General features: G+C 48.2%; 1 protein-coding gene across 1 annotated transcript in view; it reads right to left on the reverse strand.

The window, feature by feature from the left end:
* The window catches only part of EPHB1 (EPH receptor B1), a 362205-nt gene that overhangs the window by 259162 nt on the left and 77201 nt on the right, over nucleotides 1-25842 (reverse strand). The window contains exon 3 of the mRNA XM_005863544.2: nucleotides 17846-18527. Within this exon, the coding sequence (XP_005863606.1) occupies nucleotides 17846-18527 (682 nt within the window). The remainder of the gene's footprint in view (nucleotides 1-17845; nucleotides 18528-25842) is intronic.

Below are 25842 nucleotides of genomic sequence, written 5' to 3' on the forward strand. Positions count from 1 at the left end.
AGGATGGGGAGGGGCAGCTCTTTCTGGAGATGCTTGCCACCAGCCAGGCCTGACAGACACAGCAGCAGCCTCCCATCCTGTTCCCATCAGTGCCCCCGAACTCCCAATTAGCATTCACTTTAAGAACAGTGTGCTTGCTGTGCAAATGCAGCCTTCAAATGCCCACCAGCCCACTCCCCATCCAGCCAACCACACTGTTGCCCAAGGCCCTCCCATGCAGAAATTCCAGAGGAGACCCCAGGGAGACACAATGCCCTACACACATTCCACAGGCTACTGGTGAGGCCTAGAGTAGAATGATGCTGGAACTCGGGGTAGGGACTGTATGAAGAGGGGCTCCATGGCAGGGCACAGAATCCACTAAGCCCCCCCACCCTAGTTTATTTAATCTGCCCACTTTTCTTCTGGTCTCCCCATATCTTTGCACGGTTTGCTTCTTGGGTTCCCAGGGCCTCCCACTTGATGAGGTAAGCCTCATCGCTTGGACTGAAGCGCCATTAGCCAGTTGAAGGCCTCCATTCTAGCTACCTTTGCCTCCTAAACAGCTTGTCCTCCAGCCCTGCCAACCAGCTCATCTCTGAGTCCCTTCTAACACCCAGGATTGAGGACTGATTAGAATTTAAGATAATTTTCCCAAGGCATTAGAGCTCTTTCTGTCTTTCAATGGGTATAAGGGTGAAAAAAAAGGATAAAGCTTAAGTTTCAAGAAACAAATACTTTAAGACTGAGAGGGAAAACGGTTTAATTGCTTAAGTTCTTAGAGTCTCAAACAATATGGTGGGCGGGTGGGTGAAAGGACAGCCCAGCCCAGAGTGCAGGGTTAACTCTGACAGACCTGTTTGGCCTGATGAACCTGTGAGGCAGGGAACTAGCTCAGGGCAGCTCACTTCTGATCTGATCCAGGCTGACTACCTGGAGCTTCCCTGCTGCGGCCATGTGCCCCAGGGAACCCCAGGGGAAGAGTCCTACATCCAATCCTTATCATTCACTCAGCACACATCAGTGAACAAGCAGACCCCCTCACCGCACACACACTCAAATAAATATCCTTGTCCTCCTGCAGACTACTTTCTAGGGAGGAGAGACAAATGGTGCACGCAATCAATAAGTAAACTGCACTATGTTAGAGATGATGAGTGCTATGGAGAAAATAAATCTAGGTAGGGGAAATGGGAGGTCTATTGAGATGGTATACATTGTGAGGAGGGTGGTAACACTCAAAGGCTTAGAGGAGGTGATGTCATCCACACAGCTATCTGGTGTTGGAACAATTGGATATCATGGGCAAAATCATAATAAAATGAACCTTATACCTTCAATAAGAGCTAACTCAAAATAGGTCATAGACCTAAATGTAGTGAAACATCTATAATAATAAAAGCATAATATGCAAATCAACTGCACGGCCGAACAACGGAACAACCATCTGGACGACCACGCTATGACATCCACTGGTGCCAGGCCAGCCAAGGCAGGTGCAATACAATTGGTCAGGGGGCCCTGCCATCGTCCCATGATCGCCCCACAGAGGGAGGCCCAGGCCACCGACCAGTGGGGAGATCAATTGGGGGGCTCCGTGATTGGCCCAAAGAGGGAGGCCCGGGCCACCAACCAGTGGGCTGCAGTGGGTGGGTGGGGCCTCCCTCTACAGGGCGATCCATGGCAGGGCTCCTGGACTGCGAGAGGGAGCAGGCCGTGCTGAGGGACCCCGGCCAAGTGCATGATTTCATGCACCGGGCCTCTAGTAAGTCTATAAAACATTTAAGATAAGATTAGGAGAAAACCTTTGTGACCTGTGATTGGGCAAAGAATTGCTGGACATGACACCAAAAGTCTCCATAACCTGGATAAACTGAAAAATAAAAAAGAATAAATTCTCCAAACAATGGAGTATCATTCAGCTCTAAAGAAAAATGGAAAAAAAAAAGAAAAAAGAAAAGAAAGAAAAAAAAATGAGGCATCAAGCCACGGGAAGACAAGGAGAAGCCTTGAAGACAGTAAAAAGATCAGTGGTTGTCAGAGTTAAAGGGGTGGGGAGAGATTAAGGCGTAGATAGTGCACAAAGAATTTTTAGGGCAGTGCAAATACTCTGTAATGGTGGGCATGTCATTAAGAATTTGTGCAAACCCACAGAATGTACACCAAGAGTGAACCCTAATGTAAACTATGAACTGTGGGTGCTAATGTGTCACCCTGGTAGGGGATTTTGATGATGGGGGAGGTTGCACATGGGTAGGGGCAGAGGGTATATGGAAAATGTCTGTACTTTCCTCTTAATTTTGCTGTGAACCTAAAACTGCTCTTAAAAATCAGTTTTTAATAAAAAAAATTTAATGGATAAATTGAATTCCATTAAAATTATAAATGTTTGCTTTGTAAAAGATGTTGTTTAGAGAAAGAAGGGACAAGTCACAGACTGGAAGAAAATATTTTCAAATTATACATTCAACAAAAAGACTTGTATGCAAAATACATAAAGAAATTTCAATACTCCATAGTAAGAAAACAACCTAATTAAAATGGGCAAAAATGTTGAATAAACACTTCACCACAGAGTATAAACAGATGGCCAATAAGCACATGAAAGATATTCAACATCATTATTCACTAGAGAAATGCAAATTAAAACCACCATGAGATACTAGGACACGCCAATTAAAATGGCTAAAATAAAAAGTACTGACAATACCAAGAGCTGACACCTGTGTGCTAGAGACAGGCCCACTGCGTATGGACACCCAGAAAGTTCATTTTGAAACCTCATCCCAGAATCAGAGGATCTTCCCAATAGATTCCAGTGGGTCATTCTCTCTTCTCGTGTGTATCCATCGCCTTCATCAGCTACCAGTGGAAGAGAATGAACAAATTACCATCCTCTCTTTCCAGGTTCTATTTCCTTTTCCTTTCTTCCTACCTGACTAGTTAGTACCAACATGCCCCATGATGAGGCTTCCTCTGGTCTTGTCTTCATTTGTTTACATTCACAAGAAATTGGAAAATAACCTCATTTTTTCAATGCACAGGGCCTGTATGCCAAAACCTTCAAATAGCTGCGACATCAATCTGTTCGCCTTATACCAGGAGTAACTGCATCTCTCAAGGGACCAGGTCACCAGGTAGCCTTCCCTCACCATGACTGACAGCTCTTCAAAGTCAGTCCACCTGGGCACCTCCAGGCCTTCAGAGTGAGCCTGAATGAATGATGCAGGGGCGGCTCCTTGGTAAGCCATGGCAGAACTGCCAGGTGGGTGCCCCCGGCCCTAGCTGTAGTAGAACCTTCTGAGCAGGGCCCTGTCCTAACACTGGCTGCTGTCCCCCCAGCCACACACTGGGCAGCCAGTACTTTGGCACACACTTCAGGACGGCTCCTGGAACACTTAATGATGCAGGGTTAGAAAAGAAATCGCTGGGTGATCCAAGAGTAGGATGGAGTGGGGGGCGAGGGGGACTCTGAAAGGAAGTCTCAATTTGTTGGAGGATATTCTCCAAGCGGGGGCTTCCTGATGACTCAGCTGCTCCTGCGTGGGGACGCTCCCCTCTCCCAGCCAGCCCTGCCTGGGGAGAGAAGCCAATGATTTCCCACTCTCTCTATCAGGCAGAACAAAATTACCAATAAAAGGATACATTTAAAGTCCCCCAAAATAGAGACTATTGTTTACTGGGCTATTGAGAGAGAGAAAAAGATAAGAAAAGGTAGAGTAGGTGGACGCCAGCCGCCAGCCGTGGGAGTTTACGGGAAACTGTCATTTCTTGTTTCCTCCCCTTCTCTGATGGGAGGTTAAGACAAAGCTCGGCCTTCCCATTTTGAAGAAGAAGCTTTGTTGCTTATTTTGTCCAAATAAACCCCAAGCCCCTTCAGGGCCCCCTTGTCCTTCCTTCCCTGGCTCTTAAAAGCTGGCCGATTTGCACGGGAGTGGGCCTCTCTGTTGTATCCCTCTTCCAGGCTCACTCCCATTCTCTTGCTCTAATTAGCAACTGCTTTTTCATTTTTGTATGCACATTCAAAGACAGAGATCGGGGGAGAGTGAAAGGGAGAAAGCAAAGGTCCGTGTGAAAGGAGAGAGCAGATGGCTTCTCCCTCGCCCCCTCTGTGTACCCCGGCCCCCATGTTGGCAAACAACACACAATGTCTGTCTACAGAGCCCTTTGTGGTCCAGAAGGAAGGGCCAGCACACAGCTACAGGCAGGAAAGGAGACTGTGGGGGAAAGGCCTGGAGATGCCTGGCCTCTGGGGGAAGCCAGGGTAGAGAGAGGATTCAGGCAATCATCCCCTGGGATGTCCAGGGGTAGCCATCTCTGCCTCCTCCTCTTGGGTCAAGAAGCAGTGGGTGTATGAATGCCCAATTGGCTTGTGTACTGATTATCAGCTCTCTGGGTAGCAAATCCACTGCCCCCAGGGCTGCAGAAAGCCCTCAGAGCAGAGGGGATCTGCTGCTCCTTTGGCACTGTTAGTTCACAGGGGGCTCTCCAGGTGCCCAGGAGGAGGCAGTAAGCGCACCCTGGTGGGGTTCAGAGGAAAGGGGAATGGAAAGGCCAATCCCCAAAGATGAAACACGCTCCCAAATAACTGAGTTTTAATTAGAGGAAATTCTTAGGGAAGTGGGCAGGTAGGTGGGCAGAGATCGCCTCAAAGAGAGAAGGGTGTTGTCACTCTGGTATGTTAAATTCAACAATGAACAGCTTTGGTTACTGGTCCTTAACTAGTAGCTGGATTGAAAGATTTAAAATATGTTAGGGAAAAAAGGAAGCTTGAAAGAATTCTCATAAGCCAAGAATAACTGAGAATGGGGTAGAAGAAGCTGAAAGAAGCAGAGAATGCTTCAGAAAAATTAATAAGCACCGAGAAGCAGGGCATTCTACAGAGATACTTTGGGGGGGAGCTACTGTTCTTTTTAATAAACGATCTTATTATCAACATGTGTGATTGTATATTAATTTTGATGACAAAAATTACTTTTGTAATATTTGCGATTGATTTCAATGACTAACATTGATTTCCTGTATTTTACTACATGAAAGAATTCACTTTTATTGCAATTTGCATCGAAACAGTTTCCTAGGGAAAAAAATAAAAACAATGAATGGAAATAGCCATCCATTCATTAAAATCCTACCAATGGAATGTGCTTTCTCTTTTTTCTCTTTTCGAAGCAAGTCCAGAGAGAAGACAGACCAGATAATAGAATAAATGGAGGAAAGGAAAACAGGGGAGACAAATTTGGCCAAAGACACAGAGGGGAAGACAAACAAAACCAGTGAGAAAAGAAAAGCCCCACGTGACAAGGGTCTCCACATTCCAATGTAGCCATGTGTGCGACACACTCAGAAACCAAACAGAAACCCTCAAATCACCTAATTCCCAGAACGGGCAAAATTTTGCCAAGTCCATGATTTGGCAGAGTTCTTGCATATTCCATACAATTTCAATGAGAAGCTCTATCCATCTTGTGCAAAGAGCAGATTGTCATTTTCCACTTGAAATGCACACGTGGCACTGACCTTATGTCCTCTGTCAAACTGAGACGTTACCAACAACCTTCAGTGAAAGGGTTTCATGACGCATGGGCTTGCGACCATTCTGTTGATTTTGTTCTGTGTGTGTGCACAATGTGTCACTCTATGGGACAACAGACAGACAAGGCCTCTGCCATCACTGGTTACTTCCTCCATCTGGTCCTGCCATCATCACCTCTGCAAGTGCACGCCTTGTCAGCAGACTCACACCCGGTTCCTGACTGGTTTCTTTGGAGTTTACGCTACTCAACGCTCCTGGGAAGTTTTCTCACACATCCTAATGCAAAACCCTTCTTCCTGCTCAGCTCACATCCTGCTTCCACAAATTTTGTTTTCAATGCATTTTGTTTTGTTCTCATTTAACAGATGGCACAGAGTAGGCATTAGGGATGCAGAGAAGTATCAGGCGTAGCCCTGCCTACGAGGAGGGGGTAGGAGAGAATAAGACTGAGAGTTGGGCTGACGATGGAGGTGGAGGTGGGGGTGGTTCAACTGTACCTTCAATTCATTCTTGCCCATGAGCATGGTCACTCCATGACCTCCAAGGCTACCTGGTCCCTAGCCAATGGGAAATGCAGATCAAACTGCGACGGCTTCTATCTCAGCCCAAATGGGACACTGAAGGCTCAGCTCCCTTCACAAATCACTGATGTGTCCCTAAGTGAATCCTGCTCTTCTCCAGCTGGGAAGGAGTAGAGAATAGCGTTTACCAGCTGGGCCTCAGAGTCCTACATTGTATGACCTTGGCAATGTTACTCAAGTTCTCTGTGCCTCAGTAACTTCCATTAAAAAATAAGGATGGTAGTCCTGGGTACCTCACAGGACTATTGTGAGGATTTAGAGAGGATGCAGGAAAAGAATTTGGCAGAGCTTCTGGTATGTAATGAGTGCTCCATAAACGACAGCCACGCAAGCTGGAAGCCAGTCCAGGAACGTTCGCTCCATACCCACCTTGTAACTATCAACATGATCTGACAAGGAAACATGGGACTGCCTCCTTAGCCCAGGTAAACAGGGCAAGTCAGCATTCTCTTCAAACATCAGTCATTTGCATGTTATCTTGATTGCTTTTTTGCCAAATCTACACACCAGAGTTTTAATTTATTGTTTGTCTTTAAGTTGATTCCTTTTTTGTTAAGCTAAATATGTTTACTTTAATGGAAAGAAGGAAGGGAGGAAAGAAGAAAGGGGAAGGGAGGTGAGAGGACAGGAGAGGAGCAGAGACAAGAGAGAGAGAGAGACTAAGAAAAGTAAGAGAGGTAGGAAGTCCATGGCCCAGAGAGATAGAATTGTTGCAGAGTTGGAAGACAAAAATAAAAAGAATGGAGGCAGTGGGCAGCAATCCAGGGCTAAGACAACACTCAGAAGCAGGCCCTGAGGGCTTCAGCAGGGCTGTGGGAAGGTGTGTGCTCCCGGCTGGGGCATACTAGTCAAGGATGGGTCTGACACTGACTCAGGGAGGCTGGGCAGTGGGAGAGTTCAGTGAGGTTCCATGGTAAACAGTGCCATGCCCAGGCACGGGCAGCACTTGGTAAGGGTTACACAGTCCCCTCTCACCAGTCTGCCCCACTTTCAAGGTGCTGCCTGGCCCCCTCTGCTCTTCCTTTTCCCTGACCCTCCCTGCATCACTCTCTGTTCCCTCAGGCCCCAGAGGTAAGATGGGAGGGTTAAAGGGAGAGATGTGGGACTGAGCCAAAGAGCTGAGAAATGTGAGGGGTAGAGCAGAGAGTCCAGAATAGGCCCCAGGGCAGGAAAGAAAGGATGGGTAAGCCAGGTGTGTTTCCCACCAAACCAGGCTGGGCCAGCTTTCCTGATGGACCACGAGAATGGCATGGCCTTTCAGCATCAGTACCTGCTCTTGTCCTGTCCTATGTGCACACCCTTCACCTACCACACTCTGAACAATGCCAAAACAGGTGCATGGCATATACCAAAAATGCCCTGTGAGACAGATGGATAAAGGACATATAAATGGTGGGATGCAGGGCAGGAGGGAATGGGGAGAGAAGAAAGTGAAGAGTGGACTACATCAAGGATTGAGAAAATGCCAAACTTCCCGCAACATGCAAATTTCCTGATTTAATGATGTGTTTTATAGGAAAGCTTGTGTCTCAACTCCTGAGCAAGGCAACTCGTGGAACTCTGCCATGTTTCAGTGGCCCTCATAGTAAGACAAAGGCAAATTGAAACCGCAATGGGACGCTGGTTTTCACCTAACAGATTTGCAAAGATAAAAATGATTGATATTTTATTATCTTGGCAAAGGGACGGGGAATAGGAACTCTGACATTGTTGGTGGGAGCAAAAATTGGTAGAAAACGCCTTTGTTGGAGGACCATTTGGGAGTATCCATCAAAATTAAATATTTATATACTCTGATTCAGCACTTTTACTTCTAAAAATTTATTCATCCTTAGCTGTTAGAAAAGCGCTTGGCACATAGAAAGTCCTCAATACATATTCATTGAATAAATTAATAAATTTGTCTCACACATATGCTCACACTTAAGTGCAAAGATGAATGCACACAGATGTTTGTTGAAACACTGTTTAGAAATAAAAAACAGGAAACAACCTAAATGTATATAAATGAAGGACCAATTAAATAAAAGTGCATCCATCCAATGGAATACTAACAATCATTGGAAAGAATGAGGCAGATTTCTATGTAATAAAACCCAATTACTGTAAACCTTCATTGCTAGTGAGACAGGGGGTGGGGGAACTAGGTGAAAACCCTGGGCATTTTGCCCCAGTGCAGGTGGGAGAAAGGTATGTCTATATTTTGGGTGTGCAAATGCATGCACCCTCTCTGCAAGAGTCTGTCAGAAATTGTAACCGTGTGGGACCCTGGTGAGGACCAGAGTGGAAGGGGAATTTAGTTCTCCTATGTATTAAGTATTCAAAATATTTTTAAAATATATTTACATTGATTTCAGAAAGGAAGGGAGAGAGAGAGAAAGACATAAATGATGAGAGAGAATAATTAATCGGTTGCTTCCTGCTTGCCCCACACTGGGGATTGAGCCCGCAACCCCGGCATATGCCCTGATGGGGAATCAAATCATGACTTTCTGGTTCATAGGTCGACGCTCAACCACTGAGCCACACTGGCCGGACCCAAAATATTTTAAAAATAATAACAACAAAAGGTAACTTGGGATGAGAGAGATATGCACAGAAGTTCCCACCTCAGGGACTAGAGCAGAGAGCTCCTGATTTGTTTCAATACTAGGAAGTAGGGCTCAGATATGAACTAGGCTGCCTCGGGAAGTCTGACTGTCCCATCACTCGAGGTGTCTAAAAGCTGGGGGAAAGCAAAGGAAGTGCCATCCAGTGGGCTGGACTCCCTGTCCTCAGAGGTTTCATCTACTAGGAGAAGCCATCCTCCATTGGTTCCCAGGTCCACAGAACCCCGTGTGGTCCCCTTGCCCTCTGAACATTGCAAGCACTTTCTAAGAGCTAAGAATGTAGCAAATTCTTAGAAGTCAGAGTGTTCAATCTGAGTCCATAGTATAACGGGCTTGGCAGTAGTAGGTGTCCAGGAAGTACCTGAAGAAAGAGTGAGCACAAGGACCACTCACTGCACAGGAACTCCCGAGGGCAACCCAACCTGCCTGGAGAATTGGAGCCAGAACCATGCAGGCCTGCAGGGACATGACCCGAGTAGGCCCCAAGTGTCACCCGAGACCAGGGAACGCCAGCCCCTACTAAAAATGTGTGCCCATAGGGTTGGGGGGCTATTCCAGACAAAGGCCGAGAACAAGCCAGAAACAAAAGGCCCATGTCCTTGTCTAGCCCTTCTTCTAAACTGGGTCCTACCCTCAATGAAAGCCCTCAGGAGGGCTGGGCTGAGCCCTCCCTGCCCCTGCATTTCTGACCTGTGGTTCCAAGATGCCTCTTGAGGCTCCCCACCATGCCCCCTTCTCCGCACCAGCCTCTCCAGGGCCTGATGTGGCTGAGCTGATTTCCTCCTGACTTCCCTGGCCATGAGACCGTGCGCGCGCGCGCACGCGCGTGTGCACACACACACACACACACACACACTCCCTGGCCATGAGAGTGTGCGCACGCGCACACACACACACACACACACACACACACACACACACTGGAGGATGAGTCCAGCATACCTGTAAACGTGCAGACGCATCCTGCAGCGGGCTGGGTAGGCACACAGAAAGGCAGGATGCCCTCTGCCATACGGGATAGCTCCTAGAGCAGACCCAGACATACTCTTCTGTAGTAAACTACATCTCCCCAGGATCTGCCTACTTTGCCTTATTAATTGGCCCTCAAACAAAAGTGAAGGGCTCAGTTGCCTTCCCAGGTAACTGGTACTCCAGCTCTTAGCTCAGCCAGCAGGGAGGGTGTAGACAGAGCATCTCCAGGCACAGGCCCCTCCCCTAGGGAAAAGACAACAATGCCCCTCTACCAATGTCCCTGTCCAAGCCCTGTTGGCAAAATAAGGCTTATTCCTGGCAATGTGGCCAAGTGTGGGACGCTTTCCTTCTCCACCTGCATATGGGTGGACCCTTTTAGGTCTTCTTTGCCCCACTGCCTTGAGGGAGAACTGAAGTCCAGGAGCACCGGGCACTGTCAGCCCAGCTTGTCCATGGCCACAAGCAGTGGAAACAGAACTCGTACCCTCAGAGTTCCCGGGGGCCCAGAACTAAAGGACCCACTCCAGTCAGGCTCCGATTCAATATCACTTTTCGACTCCATGCTTCAAACCCAAAAGTGGTAGTTCCCCCTCCAGGAGAGAAAGTCTGTGCATATAGATGGTTGTGCTCAAGTTCTGAGGAAGGGAACTGCCCAGCTCCAGAGAGAGACAGGGACAAGAAAGCAAAGGGGGCAAGTCTGACCACAGCGCTGCCTGAGCTGGGATTCAGCGCTAGGGGCCCATGCTGGTCCTCGATGTGGATTAGAGAGCTACAGCCAGGCCTCCAGCCCCCAGCCTGGCCACCTTCCCTCTGTCCTTTTCTGTAAACACAGAGCCTTAGACCTCATCCTTCCCAGGGAGCTTGGGTCACCCACCGAGACACCGTGCACCCTCTGGATGGCTCAGAGGCAGGTCAACATGTCAGAGCATCTGGAAAGAGTACTTCTCCTGGAGAGGTTCAAAGGAAGATGGTAATAGTTGACACAAGCTCTGTGTTATATAGTGCAGAAACCTACAACCACAGAGCATGACTCCAGCGAGTGCCTGGACCCCAAGCAAAATAAGGGACAGCACAGACCACAGAGAATTCATGAGAGAACAGCTGGGAGAAGTTTGATATTTCTGAAAATACATATTTGCCTCTAAGGGCAGTTAATTTCAACAACATCCAGTCTCAGAAGCAGAGGCAGATGGTGGCTTCCCCAGACCTGGGTTCTAATCCCAGCTGTGATATCAACTACCTGGGGCTCCCTAGACTGCTGCCCAGAAATGCTTCCTGGCTACCTTCACTCTACGGACAATGAAGCAGTCAGAATAGATGGTCTCCCAGCATCCCACACATTCCCACACCAGCTTGGGCAGTTTCAGACTATATAGCTCTTCATGGGTAATGAGGGTGCAGTAAGTGCTGGCACCAGGGCCCTACCTACATGGCCAGCCTGTGATGTTTTTACTACCCACACCATCTCAGTAATGACCAGAGGGTGCCTTCATTGTCATCTTTGATAACACATATTTATTAAATCATGGGCGCCCACCCAGGGCAGGTCTCATGCACAGAATATTGTCAAGTTATTCTCAGTAAATCTAGCAATGGCCAGGGTGAATCATGATTGTTTAGTCAACACCAATGGCATTTGGGTGCTTCTACCCCTGTCTTTCAAAGGCAGAAGGGGCCGTGTAGAGCTTCTCCTTTCCTTACCCCCTTTCCATCCTCTGCCACCACCAGAGCCTGGGACTGAGTCCCCATGCCCAGTATGCAGGAGTCAGTGTGGCAGAAGGGCATCCTTCCAGCTCTGTTTGCTGTTGCTCCTGCCATGTCACAGCCCATTACATCCAGCCAATTACATCAGATTCCTCTCTGGAGAAAACTGGGCAGGGCCACTGTGGGGAGCAGAGGAGGCCCCAGGGATTTGTAAATGAAGTACCCTGTTGGGAAATCCTATTATGAAGCTCATCTTACAGGGCTGTGCTGTTAATGACCTTGGCCTCCCAGGGCCCTGGGCCCTGAGCAGAACTGATCTCCCAGGGGCTTAAGAGGAGGCTGCCTGGGCTGTGGCCTTTCTCTCACTCACCAGTCAACTGCAGAGGGACCAGAGAGAGCAGAAAGCATTTTTCAGTACCCCTGAATGCACTGCCAGCACAGTGGCCACACACACACACACACACACACACACACACACACACACACGCTCGCTCTTCACTCCCTCAGGGTCCCACCTTCTCTTTCAGTATCTAGGATGAGGAGGCAGGTGGAGAACCAGAGCTGGGACCAGCAACCCTAAGGGAGAGCAAAATAGACCCTAGAAACTTCTTTTTCCAAGAGGAGCTAAATTAGACACATTTTTCTTTACCTTCGAATCCTGCAGATTTTTCGTCTCAACTCCCCCAGGCTTATAAATTGGCTCATCTCCGCTGCTCAAGTTGACAAAGGCACTGAAACTGTTGCAAGGTGCAAAATGTCCCTTGGGTTTCCAGGCTTGAAAGAATTTACATGTAGGTAGAAAATTATCTGGGAAAAAGTCCCCTTTGGGGAGAGGAGAGGAGTGAAGAAGAAGCTGCAGAAGAAGAGACCTCTGAGGGGAAGGCAGGGGGGGTCCGGCCTGAGGAGCGCCATGGAGGGCTGCACAGGCAGTGACCCAGAGCACTCAGGCCCAGCTCGGGGCTGTGACAGATACATGATGAGTGGGAGACAGACACATAGGGAGATAGGCAAAGCAGGAACTGCTGTTCTGCTTTAAGAGTTGTCAAGGCCTCCCAACATCCAGAGTTGGGTTGGTCCTAACTAACCTGAGAGCCCCTGAAAGGTCCATGTGGACTCCTGGGTACAGAACATGGACCCTCAGCCCCAACTCTGCTTGCAGGCCCTGAGCAGGGCATGGGATTCCCGCAGGTTTGATGTGCCCTTGAGCACAATGGTGCCCCCCACCCCCTGCTGTTCTGAGGACAGTCCCGAGTGAACAGCTGGTGCCAGCCAGCTGCAGGGAAGGCTGCTCTTTTCTGACTCCATTCTCAGCTTCCTGTCCCTGCCTGCTCTTCCCAGAGCCCTTCTTAGGCTTCATAGCAGCTGAGGTGCCACGTTGACAATGTCTGGCCTCATCAGGGTCCCACGGCCCTCCCACGGCCCCCACCCCTTACTCGAGGTGCGGGGATGCTCTGAGCATCTTCTCCCTGTCGGCCTGCAGGCCCCATGATCAGTCCACCCAGCCTCCAGCCTGCCCTGCAGTCCCTGCTCCCAGACCCCTTCTATGTCCCCTCAGAGGCTCAGGTCCACCCTTTCTACACATCCCACAAACCCAAGCCTGCAGGCCCCATGATCAGTCCACCCAGCTTCCAGCCTGCCTGCAGTCCCTGCTTCCAGACCCCTTCTATGTCCCCTCAGGGGCTCAGGTCCACCCTTTCTACACATCCCACAAACCCAAGGACACCTACACTGACCTCCTTTGGGGCCCCCTTCTTCTCAACTCCAGCTATAGAGATGGTCCTAGTCTGAACCTTACACTCGGGGGTTATCAGCCTGGGCCCCCACCAGACCCACCCAACAGGGTCTCAGAAGGGGGCATCTGAGATGTCAATTGATAAAATCTTTCCTGTGAGTTCTCGAGTCCACTCTGGGATCAAGAATCACTGCTTCGGAAGACCATGTTCTCTCTTGTGCTGGGGAATCTTCTTTCACTACTCAGACCTCCAGCTCACAAAGACCACCTGCCTAGACCACCTGCCTCGAAGCAGACCTCATGAGCCACACCTTTCAAACACATGTTCACTGACCCACTGACCTGGCGAGAGACAGTGGATCACACCTATGTGCTGACTTCACTGGCCACCTCTTGACAGTCATGGAGCTGGACCTGAGCAGGTGCAGGTAGGTAATGACTGACGTTCAGGGCTCCTGTGACCTGTGTCTCTGGGTAGGAATACCACAGGCCAACTTCATTCCAGAATCTTATTCCTTTAGTAACCAGAGTCAGATGGTGCACGGAGAGCTTAAGGGCAATGATACCTGGCAACATATGGCATTGCCTGGCTTACAGAGCAGTCTCATCTCCATTATCCTACTTGGTTTTCCCACACCCTGAGAAGTGGGCAGAGAAGATAGGACTGTCCAGAGTAAAGGACTTAACTAAAAACCACCAGAATGTCACAGCAGGGCCAGGACTAAAACCAGCTTCTCTCTAGGTTAGGCCTCTTCCACCTGTACACACTCCCTTCCCCTTTTCATCTACCTGTACCCACCCTGCAAGTGACAGCTCCAGGAATGAAGGCCTAGACCATGGGTCAGGGTGTGCCCTCTGCAGTGGATACGCTCAGCGACAGGAGCAAGGGAGGATGGTTATGTATAGCATTGTCATCTCCTGACTCCTAACAGTGGCTAGAGATGAAGGCTAATGAGGCAGCTCCTTTGGAAGCTCCAGAAGACTGTCCGTGCCTGAGAGGGCAAGCCATGCCCTCAGGGAGCACTCAGGGGCAGAGGCAGATCCAAACACCGTGGGTACACTGCTCCGGCTAGGACCTGGCTGCCAGAGACTGTCCCAGAACCTGGGACCTTTCCTTGGGCACCCATATGGGATACTGTAGCCCTTAAGTTTCTAACAGACAGGTAAGGGGCCTGCCTGTGCCAGGTTCCCCCTAGCAACTGCCAATCTCAGCCCCTCCAGTGTCCCAGAGACCAACATCAGCTCGTGATAGTTTAGGCTCCACAGCACAGAGATGGCTTACAGAGGACCATATCTTGGCCTCCCTGGCCCAGAGACAATTAGGCTATAGGGACCCACACAGAGAATCAATTTAGCCATCAACCTGAGCAGGGAAGGTGCGGGGTGGGTAAGGACAAAGCCAGGATTTCTCATTAATCCACTGTGCCATGAGCATGAAACTTGAACTGGGGACAGATGGCCATTTTCCTAGTAATTAACAATTTCATAGAGACAAATGCGTGATGGGGTCAGAGTCACTGGCGAGGTCAGCTGGCTGCTGGGATTCTCTGCCTGATGGGTCCAACCTGTGTGTGCAGAAAGGGTGAGTTGGGAACAGGCCTTAGACCATGGAGCCCTCGGGAACATGTGTGAGCCGCTTGCCCCACATTTCTCTCCCCACAGCTTCCTCTGCTTGCCCCCATCCCCTTCCCTTCCTCCTGCCTCACAGCAGCAACAACTCTGGGCCAGGACCGCTCTTCCCTGGCTGGGCTGCCTAATTGGTCTCCAGGTGCTTCTGCACAACCAAGCGACTGGTCACCATGACTCTGACAGGAGGGGGTTCAGCAGACGCAAAGTGAAAGTCAGGAGAAGCCCCTGCCATCGTGAAAGTCTGTCGTGCCAGAACAATAATATAAAGAATATTCTTTCTACCAACCTGTAGATTTCTACCAACCCATGCAAAGGCTCACACTCAAATATCCAGAAAAGATCATTTATCAGATCCACATTTCTGTGAATCACAGAATCACCCAGGCTTTGCCAGTCTGGCTCCAGGGCATCAGTTCTCAGGACTGTGTTGGGAGAGAGTAACCTACCTTTTTCTCCAGGACAGCTGATGGAGGCTCCCTGTTTCTCACTCACAATTCCCGGGCATCCACTATGCCCCATGCTCATGAGCATCGCCTATAGTGCCCCAGGAGTGCTGTGAATGGCCACAGTGCCTACCTGACAGCTTGAACATCCCTTGAAGACACAGCATGGCCCCAGTCACAAATCTACTCACATGCACTTCCCATCTCGAACCAAAGGGTGCAGAGCTCCCCAAGATAACCACCTGTGCCCATTGCCTCTGCACCTCCTGGGGAGAACCTGCCCTCAGCCCTGGGAAGGGAGGTCTGGCTCAACCATCAAGGTTACCAGCAAAGCCAAGGGCAACGATGCAGCTTAAGGAGGTGGAGATAGGATAAAAGGGGGTTTTTCAGGGTCTAGGTCACTGAGCTCAGCCAGGCTGCTGGGCAGCAGGACCTATGATGCTGCCTGATTCCTCTCCACTCTTGGAAATGCCACCAAAATGTGGCTGCCTATGCCACTGAAATGGCAATGGGCTGGTGCCCTGGGCTCCCCATTTCCTCCACACGCCAATGAGTTTGCGAGGAGCAGTTTGTAAAGTCAAGCCAGGTTCACAATAGCTTTGCATTAGGAATGTACCCCAAGAGTCCAGAGAGGGTTGGAGGTGGGGAGGGAAATTGGAAAGAAACCATTTGGATTTAAATATTTGTCTCCCCGGGCCTTCCCAGGACAACCACTGACAAGCAGCACGGACAGCAGAACTCCCCAAAAGAGAAAAGTTCCAATTAGCCCAAAGAAATGAGCCTGTTCCCAGAGTCCCAATTAAATCAGAACCAATCAATGCTTGCTCAGGTTCCTGCCGTTTTGCCCAGGAAATAATCAGAAAAACAAGAGGGCCCAGCCAGCAAGTGTGGCGTGGCAGCCCTTTGAAGCCTGGAGACATCACCCACACTGTTGCAAGCTGCTGCACCTGCCCCTTTAAGAATTCAGCCTGGTGCCTGGGTCCCTACTCAGACCCTGACAAATGCCAAAGAGGGCACCTCCCGCCCCTCCTCCAACCAATGGGACAAAGAGGAGCGCTGTGGGACCAGGCCAGGCTGGTTTTAAAACTGTCTGCATTGATTCATCGCTTGATCTGGCATTCTCTCCCCTCTGCTTCCACACCATCCATCATGGGTACCATAACCAAGAAATCCAATAAAGACACAAAGGCGCAGCTCTCCTCTCTCAGCAGGCCTCAGAAAGGCTGTGTGGGGGCCCCAGCCCAGCCAATTAGCTGAGTCCAAAGGATCGCAGAGCTGATGGGCATTAGCAATCCTGTCTGTGCCTGGCACTTCGCCTGCAGGTGCTTGGGGAGCAAGGTGAGTGAGGAAGAAACACAAGGGACGGCCGGGTGCTCAGATGGGATGGGAGGATGCCAGGGAAGACAGCTGGCACGAGGCTCATGTTAAAGAAAGAGGAGCTCCTATAGACCCCCTCCTCCAAGATGCCCCCAAAGGACTAAGGCCGCTGAATGATGGGTTATGGTCAAGGTGGTCATTTCTGAGGTCCATGTAGGAGGCCTTGCTCTTGAAAGAGTCTGAAACTTTGAAGGCCACAAAGGAAACTTAATAAAGGAAAGCAGTTTTCTCTTCCCCAACTCTCTCCCCCAAGTTCAGCTTCAATGCAGTTGGGCTGTGCACTCTCGACCAGCGGTCACCAACCTTTCAGACCTCACAGACCACCAGTGGTCTGTGGACCACCGGTTGGCGACCGCTACTCTAGACCAAGCATGTCAAACTCACATCCCGTGGGCTGCATGCCTCGTTTATTTGGCCCGTGTTAGCCTTTGAGTTTGACATGCTTGCTCTAGACTCTTCTGTTTACTCCCAGAGAAGAGTGAGTTGAGATCCAGCTAAGCACACTGATTGCCACCTATTGGACATGTACTCCTTCGGACTGAGCAGAGCCTATGTGAGCACACAGTACCATGACCCCCACAAACTGCAAAGTCTGCATCACTCTGTAACATTCAGAAGCAAAGGTAATTCAACTCATGATAGCATCTCACCCCCATTCCAATAGCTTCATCTCCTTCTAGGACACGCCAGAACTAGGCCCATCCCTGCCCCAGGGCCTGGCACTGAGCCCCTTGAGGAAGACAGCCAAGCCAGAGGGCTTTGAGTTAATGAGCTACATGGGTTCAGTACCAAGTTGAGTGCTGTGGGAGCTGGACTGAAATAAACTAAAATATTTTCCAAATTCAATCACCTCTCAATTACCCTTGAGTGAACTGCCCATGACAACCCAAATCCCAAATTCTCTATGCCTCAGAGCATGGAGCTGGACATGCAGTTGTGTGTGTGTGTGTGTGTGTGTGAGAGAGAGAGAGAGAGAGAGAGAGAGAGAGAGAGAGAATGTCAATGTCCCAAAACTAGATACAATTGATGGTTAAGTTATTATCCACCATTTAGAATTCTTCCCATCTCTTCCCCTACCATTAATATGGACATTCTGGTTGGACACCATTAGAAAATCATCAGGCCTAGCATAGGGGGTGAAGGTTACCCAGAGCTTTATAATATAAGAGCCATTGGGCTATTCTGTTCCTGTATAATCCAGAGCTTGAGGTGGGAAACCTTGCAGACTTGGCCCTGCTCCAGGTGGGCAGGAAGCAGAGGTCTCAAGGGGTCTCAGACCTTACCCTTGCAGGCCATGCTGTTTTCAGCCTCATAGCCAGGCTTACAGGTACAGCGTCCGATAGGCACCATCCACTCCCCGTCCCCGTTGCAGTAGAGTTTGATGGGTACGTCTACTTCCTCTGCGTTGGGGATGCACATGCCCCGAGCAATCACCAGAGACGTGCTCTCGGCCCCTGTCATGGTCTCTGGGAACACTGCAAAATTTTGCACAATGCTGGGACACTTTTTAAAGAAGACACGGACAGAAAGGAGAGACATACAGGCTCCGTAATCCTGAAAAGCGAGGTAAAAACCATTTCGAGTAAGAGGCCCAAAGCTCCTGACTTCTGTGTTGACCTTCATCAACCTTCCCCCGAAGTCCACCTGGGAGAAGCTCTCATCTGCAGCAATGGTGTCTACTTTGAGGTAGGGGGCCTCAGACCAGAAGGCTGACTTCTTGGTGGCAATGACAGAGTCAGTTTCATAGTAATACAAGTTGAAGGTCTCTTTGCAGGAGCCTGGGACGTTGGGGAGGCTGCTGCAGTCTCTCACAGTGAATCGCATTTCTGTGTAGATGCGATGGGCCCCCCGCCGGTTGATGAAGGTGGTGAGTAGCCAGTTGTTCTGGTTGGGCTCGAACACGTTGCACACCTGGTAGGTACGGATGGTGTTGAGGTTTTCATCGTAGCCACTGACTTCTTCCCACTGTACCAAGCAGTCCACAGGCACACACATGTAAAAACAGAGAATAGAAAGTGAGAAGACACAGAGAGGCAGTCAGAAGAGAAGCCTGGCAATGGAAGAGGGCCTTAGGAGCTCACCAGTCCACCTGTTTGACATGAGAAACGAACACATCTAACCCTAACCTGCTTTTAAAGGTCTCCTCTAAGCGGGCTTCAGAACACTATGCATCCCATCCCCAAATAGAAAAGGCTTTACTCTAGAAAGCCTCCCTTCATCTAACCCACAACTCTCATGCTGTGACAATGGCTTACCACATCCATGGGGACAATCTGCAGGTTTAGCCACACATGATGGCAAGGACATTCTTCCAAGACACAGCCTCTACTCTCAGTGGCCACTCTGTATATTAGGAGCATAAGTTCATGACACCCCCACCTTGGAAATCCTAATTTCTGAACCTAATTAATTTATTGTGATAAAGCTTCTTGATATCTCTGAAAAGCATATGTGAAACTTTTCCAAATTTCTCAGAAAACTTAGATTCTCATAAACTTTTGTTTTATAACTTCAACTCTTTGAAATAATTAGATCGACTATAAAACTGGTAAGAGTAGGGGCTGCTGAGAGAGAAAATGTCCTTAATGGAGGAAATTAAGCTTCATTTTGCACACATTTCAAGCAAAGATGTGATGGAAGAGAATGTGTTACTTAGGGGGTAAGGAAAGCTTCTTTATAAGGAAGACACGACCAGGCTTTGTGTTGGAAAAGAGAGCTCTCATTTTAGCGCCCTGTAAACTGGAAAAAGAAAAACAATGCATTTATTAAGTGATATCTCTCAATCTTCCCAACAGTTCCCAATAGAACTAAATACTATTATCCTCCGTTTACAGACAAAAATACATCTTATAAGTCATCATGATCACATGACCATAAGAGGTGATGGGGAGGAGAAGGGATAGAAAGCCATTATTTGAATAGTCAAAGAAATTCTCCAAATAACTTATTTCAGTAACAATCAATAAGGAGGGGGAGGGTCCATGAGATCCTGGCTTCATTAACTGAATCACTCAGGGCCAAGGGCCAAAGAAGAGTTGCTGGGCCATTATTTCTTCCTGTGCAGGGAAAGGAAGCAGCTGGGGTCACCCAGGACCCCAATCTCAAGAATTGGGGTATTCCCGGAAGCTTCCGTGTGTTTGCTAAATAAGGAAACAAGAGGTAGAAGAAATTCAACTTCCTAAAGTGAAAAGAGAAAATAGTTTAAGATCCTTGACTATTTGGCAGTGGTGATAAAAGAAACCAAATCATGTCTATTTCTTTAAACATTGTGTTAATTCCTTATTATATACACTGTGGAGTTGAAATATATAAACTAGGATTCTTCATTAAAAGAGCTAAAAGCCAATGATATGTGTGTGTGGGAAATATACTACAGTAGCATTTCGCACAGAATTAACTGCCTGTGGGAGCAAGAGGGCAGAGGCAAGGCTATCTTTCAAACATGCACCTGTTAGTTACCCCAAGACCAGGCATAGAGAGCTGGCCCTGAACAGCCGGCCTGTATCGTGATCTTGCAGCCACTCCTGTTGCCTGGCCCCTGCCACGGAGGCATCTGAGCTGCAGTCTCTCCAGGGCCTGTCTTCCCCTGCCCCTCCCAGCACCCTCAGGGGGCCAGTTCCCTCCCCGACCCTGCAGTCCGTGGTGAGCTCCATCAGGGATCCTTGCACACCACCAAACCTCATGTGGACTTTGCTTAATTTCTTACTGACTCTGTAGATGTCGAGGAACTACGTTTATTCCTTCTTTAAGACTGTGTGTTATGTTCTATTTAAATGTGTTTGTTAAACTTATGTTCTGCTTGCCTGGTTTTCTGCAACCAGAAAGCAAATACATTAGGGAGAAGAAATAGCTGGCGGTGGTTTTCGTTGAAATTTTTCAGACCTCTCTCCCTTTTCATGGCGGTTTTGAAATCGTTTTCTTGCAGTTGACCCTGCGTGACTTTTGAGGGAAGGACAGGTTTATTTGGCTGCTCTGTAATTGTTTAAACACATCAGGTCTCACGGTCCATATTTCAGTTGTGCTACATAAGGTCTCAGCAGGAACGTGCGGCGACTCTGTGCGCAGGTGAAGCCCGTGTCCCCCATTTAGTCTGGGGGTCCAATCCCAGCCAGAATCCTTGACCCACCCAAGACTAATGCAGTTCTGCTGTGTGAGAGCAAGACAGGAAGCCCACCTTCCAGGGCTCACCTTAGCAATGAGAGTGTCACCACCAGTAGGTTTTAAATAGACAGAATGAGGATTTATACTCTTGTGGAGCGGGGATATTGAGAACATTTATCTTAGAAAACGACACTGATTGGTATTATAAGACCCAACAGAGGTAATTGTTTCAAACATTAACCTCTCTGGGCCTCAGTTTTCTCATCTGTAAAATGAGGAGTCATACTGGGTGACCTCGAGTCATAAAATTCTACCGATCTAATTGATTTCATGACAACTCCTAAGGGAGCGATCAAAGCAAATTAGGGGGAATACAGTCGCATATTCACAGGGAAGGAGTAGAGAGAAATTGAGAGAAAGGGAGTAACTCCCTGTTGTTTGGAAAAATGCCACCACAGAGTCTCACATTCATTTCTTTCCCTGTTTCATTCTTCTCCTGCCAGCGGGTGCTACTGGGGGTTGCAAAGATAAGCGATCAGATTGGGCTAGAGGAGGTATAAATGCTTTCCAAGCAAGAGGCAATTAGGATCGGGCACACTGAAGAAAGAGAAGATTTGGTAAAGGGAGATGAGGGTGGAAAGGCACTCTCAGCAGGGAGGGACGAAGATTGTTATTTGTTTATGATACTTGGCATCAGTTTCGTTGCTTTATCCCTTCTGCATTCATCAATGAAAAAATATTTACTGAATGCCAACTTTATGCCAGGCATTCCATTAGCCACTGGGGATACAGCAACATGAAGCTTATAATCTAGTGAAGGAAACAGAAATTAGACAAATGTTTATTAAAATAACTAAATAATTACAATTGTGCTAACTGCTGTGAGCGAAAATAACAGGGTGCCAGGAGAGGAAGTGTACCAGATATATGGAGGAATGTCAGGGAAGACCCTCCGAGCGGAGAGGGAATGGATGGGCAGAAGTCAGCCAGGTGTGTCTACGGGGGCAGGGAGGGGCCGAGCAGCTGGGCCTGGGAACAGCAGGTGCAAAGGCTCTGTGATAGGGAAAGGTGCCAATGAAGAATGAAGACTGTCTAACACAGTGGTTCTCAACCTTGGCTGCACATTAGAATCACCTGGGAATCTTTTTAAAATCCTGATTTCTGGGCCTCATCCTCCGGAAATTCTGTTTCTTTGTTATGGGGTGGGGCCACAACATTAGTAACAAAGAAACAGAATCCCCACCCCATAGCAAAGAAACAGAATTTCCGGAGGATGAGGCCCAGAAATCAGGATTTTAAAAAGATTCCCAGGTGATTCTAATGTGCAGCCAAGGTTGAGAACCACTGGTCTAACAGAAGAGCCATAGAGATCTGCAGGTGGCAGGAATAAGACTAAGGGGAGGTGTCTGGTGGAAAACTTCTGAGTTTCACCTTGAGGGTAACTGGAAGTCATGGATGAGTTTCAGGGAGGAAACATACAGGTGATTAGAGCTGAGGTTTTAAAAGATTTCTCTGAAGCAAAGTAGAGACTGTGCAGGAGGGCAGCTTGGGTGCATGAGCAGGGCAGCTGGATGTCATTGTAGTGGTCCAGGCAAGAGTTGGTGATGGGTTGGGCCAGACTGTGGAGGTTGGAACGATATTTGGGGGCAGAATCTCCAGTTTCTCACTGAGCTGAGTGTGTGGGAGTTGAGGGGGTATTTTAAGGTGGAGGGTGAGGAACAGAGCGAGACTGGGTTGACGAGATCCAAGGAGCTATGTGTCCCCTTAACATTCTTTCTTGCATCCTGCTTCCCCAACCAGGCTTTGAGCTATGCTGTGTCCCCAGGCACACCACTTCCCAGATCCTTAATAAAGAGAAATTTTATCACTCTTGGTCTACCCCATAGATGCCCAATTTCCTATTCAGGATCCAGTTTCTTTTAACCAAGGTCTGTGTTAGCCCCAATTCCCTTGACACACCCACTGCTCGCCCCAAAGGTCTCCCAAAGGTCTCCATTCAGTAGCAGTTTCTCAGCCTCCACTTTCAGACATTTGACATATTGCTTCCTGTGTTCTTTTCTGTAATTATCTCCTCCCATTAAAACAACAAAACACCATGATTTGCTTATCAGATTGGCAAAAACTTAAAAAGATTAAGTCTTGGTAAGAATGTGGAGTACAAAGTTACTACTCAAGGCTGCCACTACCTCCAGAGCTTTAAGCATGTCTAGGACACCTGGAGATGGCTGGCCTCAGAGGGTCAGGGGCTAGGACAATATGGCAGCTTTGCTCTGAGTGGGGCCTCTGGGAGCTTTGCACAGTCAGAGTGGAAAGAAGAGCCATGAACTGAGATTGAAATTCTCACCAGCCAGTGGGATGGGAAGCTCAGAGTCTGAAATAATTTGACTAAAAGCAAATAAGGCCCAGGACATTTCTTAGACGTCTTGATTTGTGGAGTAAGACTGATAATGCTGCATGCCAACCTGACGGTAGTCTTCCCTTTTTGGTGCTCTCGACTGGGCTCTATTATGGCACCCTTTGTTAATGTCCATTGACTAGTGAATGCATAAGCAAAATATAATGTAGGCATATAATGGAATACTATTTGGAAATAAATGAAAGAATGAACTATTGACACATGTAATACCATGAATATACCTCTAAAACATTATGTTAAATGAAAGAAGCCTGGCTCAAGAGACCACATACTATATGAGTCCATATACATGAAATATGCAGAAAAGGCAAATCTATAGATGGAAAAGTACTAATTTTCCCTAGCACTGGATGTAGGAAGGGGGAGTGACTAAAAATGGACATGAAGAATCTTTTTTTGGAGGGGGGGGAAGAGTGAACTTACTGAAAATTGTTGAATTGTACACTTAAAATGCATAGGTATTATAACATGTAAGTAATATCTCAATATATCTGTTATCTGAGTTCCTTCCAGCCTATACCTTGATACCCCAACATGCTGGTGTGGCCTCCATCCTCCATGCAAGCCTGCCCTCAGCAACTTCATGCCCCTACCCATCCCATCCACTGAGCCAGGAATGCCCTTCTCACCCCTTTAATCCCTGTATCCCAAGTGACAAATATTGGCTCAGTCTAGTTTGTTTGTAGATGAACAATCCAGGTATCTAAGTTGGGGCAAAGGTGGCATCTAGAGCAGGCACAGGTAGCCAAGGAAGCATCCCTGTCACTGATGCTGGGGGTCTGGGGAGAATCAGGAGAGTGGTTCAAAGACAGGATCAGAATCTCGGGCCCAGGACGCCCCTCAAAAAAACCACTTGATTTTCCAATCTGGAGTCAGGCAGGAATCAGGCCAAAAATGCCTTCCATATCCAACACACCAGATTTATCACCATAATTTGCCATTTCTTCCAGAACAATATTCCTCCTACCTGGCCTCTCTCTCGCATTCCCATGGCCGTGTGTTGGCATTATTTTCCGCCTGGACTCAAGCTCTGGCCTGTTGTTTGGTAAAAATTAATGACAACAGACCAAGCAGGAGATGGCAGGGGCTCAAACACGGGCCATATCCTCTCATATCTGGACATTGAAACCGTGTCCATTTCTGTGCCTTGATGTTGTCACTGATGTTCTCATTGGCCCCAACACTTTTGTTCTACTCCACCATCATTCCATCTCAACTCAGAACCAGAGAATAACAGATCTGGCTAGAAGCCACCGTAGATCGTGTTGACCAGGAACTTCTGTTGACAAATGGGCACACTGAGGCCCAGAGACATTCAATAACTGGCCCAAAGTCAGGAAGCTGATGGATGGTTGAGCCAAGCTCTCTTCACAGCTCCCTCCTTGTAGGGGATCCAGTCTCATTTCCTCCCTGATGCCTTCCCAGCTTATATTCAGCAACCATTTTTCGGAATGCCTTAAGCATAATTGCACTTATTCCACACAATTTAGCATTTGATAATAACACTGTTCTGAACGATTCCTTAATTGCTTTCTGTGTGTGAGTCTGGATTGTGATACCAGGCTGTGAGCTCCTTGAGGACAGGGAATTATGTTTTGACTAATTTATTCATTTCAACAAGCGAAGTAATTCCATACATTTAGCTTTGCAACACTGGTATTACAGCAATGGAATGTTTACTCTGTCATGTCTGGGACCAGTGGAATCCACAGGTTTCTCGGGGCACTACCCTTACTCACTTCTTCTCTCACTTTTCAGCCTGCATGATCTCATCCACACACAAGGCTGCAGCCACCATGGGGTACATCACTGACCTCTCCTTAAGGCCCCACACTTGTTTATCCAGCTGCCTCTTGGATAGTTCCTGACAATCACCTTATGTTTTTCAGTACAGCTGCAGTCTCACAAATCAACCCTCCAGGGGAACTTGCCCCTAGAGGGCAAGACTGTGATGGGGTCCTCTCCATATTCCCACGCCTAGCCTTCCATAAATACTGACAGGTTGAGGGGATGAGCAAGGCCCTGGTCTGTTCCTCAACTTCTCTGCCTCTGCAACCCCGGGTCCTTCACTGGGGACTTATGCAGGTGCCACCAGGCTCACTTGTTCCTGGAAGAAGCCTTGCACAACTAGCAGGATATTAGGAGCCTTTGAAAGGGCACTATTCGTGATGCAAATGGACCACCTGCCCTTGAGATAGGCATAAGAAGGAAATCAATGGCACCCATTGAAAAGCACCTGCTCAGGCTTGCAGACCAGCACTTCGATGTCTGAGAAAGATACCTCAAGGTTCCTCTGGACCTCGGCTTGTTTGACTTGCTTGTTGGAAGTCAGAGCCTGCAGGGCTGTTGCTCAGGAGTGACCCAGATTGCCATTTACATTTGGACAATGCTATGGACTATTTGCAGTCTGGCTGATTGTGTGTGTACGTGTGTCTAAAACATGCTGTTCCCATTCAAAATCACTGCCATAAACTCCATCTACACTGCCTTCTAGAACAACCTTCAGAGACTCTCACACATTCTCTGTCCTCCAAGGGTGGATCTGAATTTTGGAAACAGGCAAAGGTCATCTGGAGCTAAATTCAATGAGTCAGTGAATAAGCCAGCTAACACATAATATTTCTTGGTCAAAAAATGAAGAGACACAATTAAATGAAGTTAAGAGAAGTGGGCTGATTTCACTCTCTGCCTCTGAAGACAGTTCCAAGCATGGGTCTGGAAATATTTGGGATAGTTGGCCCCTTCCTGGGTGGCTTCAGCCTC

The sequence above is a fragment of the Myotis brandtii genome, unplaced genomic scaffold (assembly GCF_000412655.1).
Source record: "Myotis brandtii unplaced genomic scaffold, ASM41265v1 scaffold18, whole genome shotgun sequence".
Taxonomy (NCBI): domain Eukaryota; kingdom Metazoa; phylum Chordata; class Mammalia; order Chiroptera; family Vespertilionidae; genus Myotis; species Myotis brandtii.